The following is a 12,233-nucleotide window of genomic DNA, read 5'->3' as shown; positions in this document are numbered from 1 at the left end:
TTAGCCGTGAACAAACTGTCTATGGTTTATAAGTGGCAGGTGTTTCTCCTAAAGGCAACAAGGGAGAGAAGCTGTTTCTATGCCTCCAAGAGAACCAAAGTCGCGCTCCCACTCTAAGCTGCAGGGGTGGTGACAAGGGGCGAGTTTGCATTGGTCTTTGAAGGACTAGGTTTCCCTCCTTTAAGCTAATGTAGTTTTCAGAAAAGATGGACATGCCCAAGCCCCTTTATAGCCGAAATAATCCCCTTCACGGGTCTGTCTCAAAGAGACCTGGAAAAGCTGACAAAGTCACAATCCCTGGATGTGATGTTTTCATAATTTGAGAAAATGAAATTATGGAAAGGATTCTGCCTAATAAATTAGAGAGTCTTTTAATAAAGTGCTTAACTATTTCTTTGTGAGGTTTTATTGAAACACACTGAGTATTTTGCAAAAGGAAAGGTATCAATATTTCTCCCTTTCCCCCTTCAGGATTAGCACTGTGGTCTTTTCTCTTGGAACAAATAGTGGCCATTCTCCTTTACCCTCAGGATTCTTGAAAATGTCTCAACGTTATTGAAGAGGAACATTAAATGAGACGTATTTTTCTATGCTATATCCCATTCAAAGAAAAGTTGAGATCTGATTTTGCAGTTTTCATTGCCTTTCATTGCCAAATATGAGAAATTGTCAGAGCCTTATGAGGAATGAAACTGGAGAATTGAAAACAAGAGTCTACAACTGGTTTTATTCCTGTTTGGCAACTCACAGAGGGTCCTGAAGGCTCCAGGGCTAACATACATTTTCCAAAGAAGGAAGAATCCTTGCTAGTCGCTTTCAGGAGCCAGATAATGAAACAGGCAAAAGGAAGAACTGTGAGGGGAATTTTACTGCCAAATTAATTGGTCCAAAAGAATTAATGTACCACCTTTAGGGCATGGCAGAGTGGAACTCAGCATGTTTTCAACTGCCTGTATCTTTTCCATTTGGGTTCCCCATACCAGCTTCCTTTCATTTGAAGGCACAGAGGGGGCAATAGGCAGAGGTGACATAATGGCAAGAATCTTTTGCTTGTTCTTTAGGAAATGAAACAGACTTGCTTTATCCTGAAAGCTGCTCTGCTGTTGGTTGAGTACCCAGTGAGGATGAAGTTTGGGGATGAAAGCTTGAGGAATGGACCAAATGCTTATGCTGTGGTCCAGTCACCGCTATCCAGTATAAGTGGCTTTTCTCTTCTATTTGCATTTAAAGAACCATAGGGAGGGTTGGTTTTGGTCACATAAGAGGCTTTCATTAAATGAGACAATTACGATGATAGTGGGGATATTAATATTTTTTTTCATTATGACTATGTTTCAATTCCCTATTTGGTACTATACAGTAGGACTATGCACCGTCCTTATAATGATGTCTCCCAATTTATTATAGGCAGCTTAACTTAGTTTTCACTTTCTATGCTGCCAACCTACCAGGAAGATATTTTTCAAATATGCTTTTTAAAAAAAAAAAAGTTGACTTAGATATAAATGGCAACAGCTTATAGAATATAAACATACTTGCTGCCTTAATGTTACAGGTGCAAGTGCTCCCTTGTACTTGGAAGTGCTGGGTGACATCCTAAATTCTGAATGAAAGTATGGCATGTACCTGGGATGAGGCGTCTTCTTGTGCTAAGGATGTTAGGCTGCAGTGCAGATGTGGTCCCCTGCTAGGTTTTATTACAGAGGAAATTCATTCTCACCATTAGTTACAAAGAAGAGCTTACAGCTTTCAAATAGGCATGTCAGCCCCCTGGTAGCATGGCCCTGAGTAACTAAGATAAAAGCTTTGTTATCTGGAATTCAGAATGAAAGGGAGTCCCTTATAGGCCACACATAGTCAGACAGAACTAAGACCCTAAGCAGGCAGACTCCAGCTTTAAGTGCACGTGCCCTTGGTAGCTCTTCCTGCGTGCATGTCCCCAGGGCTCAGATAGAGTCTCAGACCTGTGCCCCATCGGTTACTGTTATCTAATCTTTTTGTTAACTGATTGAGGATTTAGATGTTACTATTCCCTGAGACATTTGTATTTGAATACTGCTTTCAAGTACTAAAGAAGGGTGGTATCTTTCAATTCACACTGGACACCTAGACACTTTTCCTTTCCATAAAATGAGCCCTGCATTGCAACAGTATATAAAGACTTATATGGCAGAATTTTATCATGGTCCTCAATTCTCTCTTCCTCTTTGTACCCAAAAAAGAAAACAGATGGCACAATAACTATTTCCAGAAATTCTCGAAATAACCTAATTTTCGTTATTAGTTTAACGCGGTCATTCATTTGAAGATGTGTTTTGAAAACTGAGATTCTATATAAAAATTTGGTGGTTGACCCATATTACACCATTATAAGTTGGCCTCTGATAGCTAGTGAAATTGCTAAAGATTCATGTTCCGAATTCTGCCCTGGCTTCACATAAAGAATGGAATTTTAATTGGGCTGGGGGACAGCACAGATAAGGAAGTCTCAGAAAGAAGAAATTAATCATAGTAATAAAACAACTCAGGGGCTCAGGTGAATAGAAAGCATGTAGGCTCAACAAAGCAAAATTAAACTTAATAAACTATTGCTACTCAATGAATTTACATGGATAAATCTATACAGCTGTCTTAGCATGTGGCTTTTTAGTTTATCTGGACTCTTCCAGTGAGAGTTCCAAAGAAAAAGATGGGGTCACTGAGTCTACAGGACTTAGGACAAATAAACTGAAGACATAGGATGATTCTAAAGTAAATTCTTAAAATTTAGAGAGTAAATAATCTTATGTACACAGTATGCAGCATCTTTATGAACCACAAAAAAATAAATCTTATTTTTCAGAATTACCTCAGTCGATCAGAATTTGAAAAGGCTATGACAAAAGATTCAGTGCATAAAGAAGTAACAATATGAAGCATCTAAGGCAAGCATAATAAACATTTACTTCTTTAAACATTTTTCAAAGAGAAAGGAAAACATTGTTTTGTTTTGAGCCATCCACCTGAATTTCAAGATGACTGTTTTTGCCAAATGTTCTTTATTCATTTCAAAAAAAAAAAAAAAAAACCAAAAACTCAGGAAATCAACTATTGCTATGAATTCTGTTTTCTAGTATTAACAATGTTCCCTGAATTGTGTGTGCATTTACCTGCTGGTGTCCAAATGCACCAGCGTTATTATGAAGAGAAATGGGTCACCCAGATTGGGATCAAAATAATTTCAAAAGGGAGGTATGGAGATAACCAAATGGGTATAGGGTATACCAATTTTCAAAAAAATCATAATGCATTTGCACACATGTAAGCAGTAAAACAATCCAACTAAGTTTGAGAAATAGCCTATAGCATTAGCACTTTAGTGTCTTTTGTCTATTAATTCTTCTGGTGTAGACAAGTAAGTGTAGTTTAATAGGATGTCTGTTTATGACAAAGCTGACTGAATCATTTTTAATAAGGCTGATATGCTCCTACGTGTATTTACTAAAATTAAGTGGAATTTGAGATTTGTGTGTGTTGCCGAGTGTACTTGTATAAATTCAGAGCATCAATCTGGAACATGCTTTGGGGAGCACATTTCACTTGCTACAGTATGTTCAGAGATCCATGCCAAGGGAGAGTTCTACTTCTGCCTCTTTGATCATTTAGCTTCCTGTAGCCCTGGGTGCCTAGTCTACAAATCAGGGCATTTGCAGGACTTCTCAGAACCAAGTGGCTAGCAAAAGTCATCCTCCAGCTCTGCTCTTCTTCCTCTAGGCAGGTGCACTTAAAACACCTTCACACTGCAACTGGATTCATGAATATTTTGAATAGCATGTTGGGACAAAGATTCATCACAACCTGCAAAACATAGTCTGTATGCCTCTCCTAAAGTTTTGTTTTTGCGTTTTCATGCCCAGATCTTCTTCTCATGTCCTGAAATGTCAAAGCTCCCCAAACGTTACCAAGGATAAAGGTCTCAGAGTGCTTGGGGCAGGACATGTAGCTTGAGGACCCAGCAACTTTCACCCTCTAGGTGCTTATTTTCAGATGCAGCACAAAATGAAAGTTCAATCTCATCTTCTCTGAAATGGCTACTATGTCTGGAAATCTAGTTTGGGTTATAAGACAACATGGAATGTGGTCAGCACCATGACCTAGGGGCTAAATCCGGCCCAACACCTGCTTTTCTATAGCCCCAGAGCTAGAATGGTTTCAGGAGGATAAACAAAACAAGAGTGATAGATATGGTGTGACATGTGAAAAGTGTATGACATTCAAATTTCAGTGTCTCTAAATAAAGTTTTACTGGAACACAGACATGCACATTCACTTATGTATTGTCTATGGCCATTTCCCACTACCATGGCGAAGTTGAGTAGCTGCTACAGAGACCAGATGTGGCCCCTACGGTCAAAAATACTTGCTGTCTGGGCCTTTAAAGAAATAGTTTGTCAACCCCTGGTATAGAATAAAGGGTAGCTTTGGGGTTAATAGGATCACAAGGATCCAGTCACTCCAAAAGACACTAGTCCATTGTGGTTCAGTAGGAAATACAAAATATAAACCTTCAATAATATGAGAAATCTGTGCTTCTTTTTGTTGTGCTTGCCAGCATTATTTTTCTTTTGAAATAACAATGGAGAGCATAAAGAATTATTTCCCCACTCCAGGAAACAATGTGTGTCAATGGTCATTATTCTCATAAATTACATGGAAAGAGATTATCACACAGCCCACCCAGAATCCACTCACACAGTCTCTCAGTTTTTGCCTCTTTTCTCAGCTATTCCTCCAGTTTGTATTCTGCCTGCACATTGGTTGGGGTGTACCAGGAGATACAGCAGCTTTCCCCACAAACAGCTCCCTACAACTAAAAGGAAGTGGCAGTATTCAAAACAACGTTTTGAATAAAAGGAACTAGGATCCCTTCAACTACAGAAGCAACATTTGCTTTGCCATTTCTATTAGTGTAGAAAGAAAGAACTATATTTGATTCCAAGGCCAGCTATGGAGGGGGCGGCGATGGGGAGAAGGAAGGAAAGATAAAAGGAAAAGAAACTGGAGAGAATATTTTTAAGCTGGCCTTCTCCCTCTCTCAACGAAAGATTCAGATGTAGTGGAAAGCGTATATCGTACCCTGATATTTGTGCTATTTGGCAACCAACTAGCTTTAAGTAGTGTCGTAAGACCTTTGAATAAAATAGCACTTTATTCACTCAGAATTACTATGTGTGTATGTTGCTTGTAAATGATAACGTGCCCTTGAAAGCTTGTCTTCTCTTCCACTTGCTCTTGGCTACATGAGTCTGCTTTGTGATTATATGCTGAGTCTGGTGATGGAAAGTTGTACCATCCTCAAAATAGGCAATTCTTGGTTGACTCTGGAAAATCTTTTCAACTCATCAGAATTTTATCAGAGGTGACATTTCTATCCCTGCTGCAAAAGTACCTGTGAAAAACTGTGACCTTTTAATCCTCTGTGTTGTCTCAGTCTTCATCAGAGCAAAGTCATTGTCCAAAAGGTTATCATTTGTTTTCCCTGAAGATCCTATATCATCTGGAACAAGCTCCTAGCAATCGACTACTCAGTTGATGGATATGGAATAAATACCTGTCACAGTATTAAGTGTTGTTGTAGAATCAGAAAATGATTAGCTTATGACCCTTCTCTTTCAGGTGTCTGCAATCACACTGAGAAGGCAGAAGTCACACACATGGAATATTTAACCGTTTTACTCACATGAAAATTTAAGCAGAAGCATAAAAAGAGTTGAGAAAAGAAATAAATTACTTTGAGAGAAGAGGACATGAGAATTATCTACAATCCAGGCATTGTAGGAGTATAGGATCTTGATAAACAGAGGGGAAAGAGGGCATTTCCTAGTGAACAGCATACACTGGATGAAAGCAAGAACAAAGTATTAACCTAAGTCAGTGTTGATGTCTCAAAGGAGAAAAGAATATTGAGGGAAAAAATATATATATATTACCAGAGCTGGTTTGAGGCCAGACCAAGGCAGGCACTGAAAACAACTGGAGTAGATACATGATGATTTATGAAATAGAACACAAGGTATATTAGAGAGTTTGGAGAAATAAAGAGCTATAAGGCTTCTGCTGGAATTTAGTCGTAAAATGATAGAGCATAAATTAAATACAAATAGTATGAATGGAGAGGAAGAGTGAAGCTGATGAGTTTGTCAAAAAGAAAGAAACAAAGAGAAGACTCAGAAATAAATGTCCTAGTGTGAGAGATTAGAAGGATGGTTGTAATTACTGGGATATTTGTTATAGTTAGAATGGGGGCCAATGGAGGCCTGGAGAGTATATTGATTCCTGATGCACCGAGTCTGAGGAAGTGGAAAGCTATATCTAACTGGAGCAGTCCCAAGGTCATTTAAAGATCTGTGACTAGTTCATTATTAACTTATAAGACAGGAGATGCCGACTTAGACACTGTCCACTTGGAGTTGATAACTACTCCATTTAGTATATGAGCCCAAGAAGACACAGATAAAATCTTGACAGCCCTTAGGTTTACCATGAGAGACATAAAGAGGGGTCAGATATTTTGGGGGAAAAAAAAATAGGAATGAGTTATATCATCACATAAGCTAATGAAGTAGAGCTTTTCAAGAGGGTGTTCAAGAGAGAAACACACGTCCATGTATACACACACAACTCAAGGAGAGTGAGGACTAAAAAAGACATGGAGGATTAAGGTCATTGGTAACCCTCCAAAGTACAGTTTCAGTTTAGTGTTGGGATACAAACTGGACTGTCCCCAGACCTGCCTTAGTGGAGCTCTTTATTCCTATTTTAATAATATCTGTTCCAATTCATTTTTAATTCCCTTATAGTGATTTGTATTTGTTCCTTTATTTCTATTTTTATTTTGTCATTTTGTTTATTTAACTCTCTGTCTAGGAATTTATCTTATTTTGCTACACAAAGTAGCCCGTCTGCTGTCATTTTGAACCTGTGGGAAGCTCGTCATCAGCATGATGGTGACCTTGACTCCCTGGCCTGTGCCCTTGAAGAGATTGGGAGGACACACACGAAACTCTCGAACATTAAGGAATCCCAGCTCGATGAAGCCGACTTCAGCTACAGCAGGCAAAATGGACTCTAGTTCCACTTCCTCTCAGGAGAGAGTGATGGCCAACTTCGGGACATTTGCTTTACAGGGGAAAGAAAGAGGCGGCTTTCTGCCCAGTGGCATTTGGAGAATTCAGCCTTCAATTACAATCAGTGAACATCCCTGATTGAAGAAACTGCATTTTGTATAGGTAAAATATGTTAATAGGGAAAAGTACAAGCTCTCTTAAATGTATGTGTCTCCTCTGAAGCCACACTCCGGTTCACAGTTGAGGAACTTCTCAGATTTGGAATGGCAAGGATAAAAGCGAGGGTGTATCTAGATAGAAGTAACTGTGGGAAAAGATGAGCTACAGCAAAGCTGGGAAGGCAGAGATTGAATAAGTGCATGTTTTGCAACAGATTTTTAATGATGTGCCCCAAAGGACCAGCTGATTCTGGCACTAGATTGCCTGAGTTTTCTACCAACTGGCATCTGGGATGCCGGCAATCATTGTCAACTGGCTTTTAGAAGTGAAACACGGTTGCCAACCCATCTGTAGGACTTCAACAACGTCAAGGAGGGCATTTAGAATTTCGAAGCTGAGTACACCACACCAGCACCAATTCCCTATCTATCCTAGCCACTTAATGGAAACAAGACCAAGAGGTAGAGAGATCACAAGCTAGCTGTAGCAGCGTACCTACCCCTCCTTCATTTTCTCCAAGGACCAAATCTATCCACATTCTTTCTTCCCCTTCCTTACCCATTACACTAGGGGGAAGGTTTCAAGGAGCATAGACTTTTCAATATGGAAATTTATTTTTTTCTAACTCAAAGCAGGACCATCTCCATTCCCAGCTAAGCCACGCAAATTGCAAAAGCTATCAGAACACAGCTTATCATACAGATTTAGAGACCAGGGAGGTCAAATCAGGTCCAAGGAAACATGAACTGCAGATGCCATAGGCCTCAAATAAGCTGTTATTCTAGGATGCAGGTGTTGATTTAGTTCCCCAGTACAGTTGTTATGAAGGGATGAGGGGGTTTACTGTCCTTCACAATCCAGTTCTTGAATTTTCTAGCCTTTTGGTACTATGTTATCACAAAATCTCTCCATGGGGCTATATAGGTCATCCTCGTTTTGCCTCTTGGGAAATTAGCAGATGGTCTTTGCTCTAAATGATATCCGAGTACATAGACCTGAGGAATACCTCTACCACAGTGTCTCAGAAACCATATGCATTGTTCAAGGAGCCTTCAAGCTCCGATAATTCAACCTCACCAAGTATGCTTTCTTTCCAGGACCATTAATATATTGTTTTACATTTTAAATGAGAGGCAGTGATACTGTGGAGAATTGAAATCCACGGATAATACATGACCCCCATCTTAACACTTCACTCCATCTTTTATCCTATTTAATCATTTTTGACAAGATGTCCTGGTAGACTACAGATGAACAGATTTGCTCCTGATTATCTTTTGGTGGATGTTTTAATTAGCTGCCCAGAATCAGGACAACCAAAGTCAAGGACCTAGATTAACCACAAAGTTGATTAGCTACTTAGAGGTTGGCTCCATTAGAATAAAAATAGTCAGGGAATGGGGGAGGTAGGGAGTACTTGGCAGTAGGTATGTGATCAACTTTTTAAACAACGTTTTTGTAGATCCCATGTTTAAAAAAATGTGAATCTCCACCTAAGTGAAAAATACTTAAAATAGGTTGAATTTATATCCTGGGTAAGGCATTGAAGAAGTAACTCTTGAATGTGTTGGCCATTCTCTCTAATGAATGTGTGGTATATAAGGTCCCCTGTAATTGATGGAAGGCTTTGCTACATGAAATTCAAAAAGCATCTTGCTTTTCTCAGGAACCAAAGGCATATTATACAGAACAAACAAGTCCTCTTAGAACTGTTGAGCATATTTTCAAAATACCATAACTAGATCAGGAAAATACCCTTTTTGCTAGTATACTCTACTTGTTTATTCCTTCTAGGGAGCAAAAGACAGAAAGCATCAAAGTGTTAATCATTTAACATAATGATGGGATATAATTTCTGAGATAGAAGTGGAAGTAGATGGTCGTCCACCCAAAATAAACCAGAGGGTTGATTGGCATGGGTGGTATGCGGAAAGAATCTGCATTAAACTGTTGAATAGGAACTTACAGAAAGTACAGTGGAGAGCATATGTTGTTATCCATCTTGGAGGATTTTTGTTTTAAACATCCTATCCTTTTTTCCTCTTCCCTTCTAATTGGCCTTATAATTGTTTTTATCTATTCTGTGAATCCACACAGATCTTTTTTAGATTTTTGATATATTTTTTATATTTTAAAACAGATGAAAAATGTTAATGTTTCCCCTAGAATCTATCCAGATTATTTTAAGATAAGAATTTATTATCAATCCCTGACTGTCTAGAATTTCCTCCCATGTGTTTATTCTTTTTTTTTTTTCTTTGGCCTGGGTTTTATAAATAAATGCACTTGATCACCGTATCACTTGGAGTGATAAAGGAAGCAAAGGAACATGATTCATCTCGGATCTCAGCCCAAGGTTCAAATCCATCTTTCAGTCCATTTTGTTTCCTCTTTACATTTCTCCTACTTATTTCTGCTAGGACTCCACGTAGGATTTCTACAGGTTTTCTACAGCTTGAGACTCTATGGCTATTGCAAGTCAGGATTGTGCAGTATTTTACAAAAGAATTCCAAAGAGAACCCATGTTTTTGAGATTTACAGACCAAGATATGTGTGTGGGGGGGGGTGGGGGGGGTGGGGGGGCAGGGAGTATGAAACTGCAGATCAGATAGACTTAGCTGGCACTTGAACTTGTGCTACTCACTGTAACCTAAACCCTGGTTCAGTTTTAATATTTTCATATCACAACACAAATGCCTCTCTTGAAAGAGATTTACTCATCAGCCTAAGTGCTTACTTTCGAAGTCTTATTGTCCTAGTGCAAAATGAAAAAAGAAATTAAAGGTGGTCTTTCATACTTGGTAGGTTACTTAAAATTTTTACAGAATAGCCCACTTAATGCCAAATCTTTCAGTCCTCAGAAGCATTTAAGTCTAATAGTCCTGCTTTAAACATGACTTAAAAGGATGCCACCAAAATGGTGCCCTTCCCAGCTTAACCAGACTGCAGTCTCATAAAGTTAATTTACAGTTTTTACAGTGTCGCTTGTGCAGTCCTCCTAGTTTACATTAAAAATCCTTTAAGCCAAAAGGAAGCTCTCTCTCTCTGGATTTAAAGGCAAACATCCCTTACCGGTGCAGGAAGTCTCATAAAATTCAGATGTACTCCCACAAAAATTTTACCTGCCTTTTTGTAAGAGATAAATAGGAATTGACACAGTTCTCCTTAAGGAGGGGGAACTTCTCTCTTTTGTTTGTTATTTTTATCTTCAGCTGCAGGTGTTCTCCTTTGCCACACCCCTTGTCATTTTCCTTTCAGTTGACTTTGAGAGAGGATATGAAATCCAATCACTAAAACAGGGTTCTCTTTGGATTAAAAGTTCTGGATTTATTGCAGCTGTTTCCCTTGATAGAAATTCTCAACATCCGAATTGATAAGCAAAGGTAGAATATTAAAAGGACAGTTGGTTGAAGATGGTATTCTCCACTTGTCAAACGTCTGGCCAATCTACCTGTGAATTTCAAAACATTACAGAATCTTTTGATGTGCTTTTGGTTTTCCTTTTTTGCCATTTTCTCTTCAATTTCTTAATCCCTCTGTAAAGGTGTTGAGTCAGATGTGTTGAAGGTGAAGTTCTCTCGAGGGTCTTTGTTCCAGAACCCTGAAGGTCACAGGAACCCTGAAGGAGCTGAGAAACGTGCTTTTCTGGCCCATTGTGTGGCTCATTTTCATTAAGTTTCCTCATGAAACATTGCAGAGTTCTGAATCCTTGGTAACTCCCATTGACTGGACTAGGGGGTGACATCCACAGCAAATGGGAGAACAAAATATACTGTCCTACAGATAGTGACACATTTTCTTATCCCTCTGGTGTTAGCTACCATAGCACTGTATTTGCAAAATCGATGCTTTAGCCAAACGCTGAATGGCCACCGTTTCCGCCGTTTCCACTGTTTCGTCTGCATAGAATTTTCCTGAACTACAAGCAAAAATGTATTTTGTCAAATGTCACAAAGTGAAAATGTTACTAATCTTAGATGTGTTGCATATTTTGTGTTTTTACTTTCCAAACTCTTTCAAAAGCTGCAGTTATAAAGCTGTTTGGCTGTGTTGACAGCATGTGGTGTTTTTTTGCAAAAGTAATTCTAGGAGAGCCAGTGTCTACCATGGACTCCTCACATCCCCAGCTCCAGTCTCATCAACAAAATCGAGATGGCAATTTGTATGCTGTGATTTTTTTCAAAAGAGAAAAGGGGATGGAAATCAGACCTGGCCGTTAGTCACTAGTGTGTAGTACTGTGATCTGAAGTAGGAAATTTAACTCACATAGAATAATTGTGGTTTTTGAAGCAGCTACTTTGATTTTTCCTTTTTCTGTGAAGATCATGGATTTGGAATGTCTTCACGAGGTGGATTTAAGACAGTAACACTAAACTCTAAGTCTTAGAACCCACCCTCCATCTGAACCCAAAGATGAAAAAGGCAGTAAGCTTCATGTTTAGGCCTAAGCTTAAAAATTTCCTCCCCCCATCCCTATTATTGAGTTCGGCAAGGGGTACTTTTTTTTCCCCAAAAAAAAGTTGAATTAGAAAATATATACCTAAATTTGGTAATGTAGTTCTTTGCATGAATGGAAATGCGTGATAAATAATTTTACAAAAGGCATGATTACAGTGAAAATGTCCTTTTGCTTCAAATTGTACTCACCCCAAAGGTATTTCCCTATCTCAAGCATTACTTACATCCAAAATGGACGAATTATACAATTCCATTAAAATTGGATATATAGGATAGAAACTTGACTGTGATTCTATTGAATCATGATATTTGAGGGGAGTTTGTAAGCAGAATATCATGCCTGCTGTCCCATTACTGGAACAGATATTGCAATCAGAAATAGATCTAATAATTCTAATATCCCTCCATTAGCAGCTCTGATGATACTGAAGGGAGATTCACCCCTTAGCAGGAGGCTTCCATTTAAGCCTTAACAGAGGGTGACTAAAATATTTCCATCAGAAACACCT

At 38.8% G+C, this 12,233-nt stretch overlaps 1 protein-coding gene across 5 annotated transcripts in view; it reads left to right on the top strand.

Annotated features, from left to right (window-relative positions):
* Nucleotides 1-9,837, top strand: part of UNC5D (unc-5 netrin receptor D) — a 590,870-nt gene extending 581,033 nt beyond the window's left edge. For all 5 annotated transcript variants that reach the window (XM_082444614.1, XM_082444613.1, XM_082444611.1 and 2 more), the window contains one exon: nt 6,907-9,837. In XM_082444614.1, coding sequence (XP_082300740.1) covers nt 6,907-7,111 — 205 coding nt within the window. In that variant the 3' untranslated portion in view covers nt 7,112-9,837. The remainder of the gene's footprint in view (nt 1-6,906) is intronic.
* The last annotated feature ends 2,396 nt before the right edge of the window (nt 9,838-12,233 follow it).

The sequence above is a fragment of the Balaenoptera physalus genome, assembly GCF_965194825.1.
Source record: "Balaenoptera physalus genome assembly, chromosome: 21".
In the NCBI taxonomy this organism is placed as follows: domain Eukaryota; kingdom Metazoa; phylum Chordata; class Mammalia; order Artiodactyla; family Balaenopteridae; genus Balaenoptera; species Balaenoptera physalus.
This window is presented reverse-complemented; position numbering and strand designations above follow the sequence as displayed.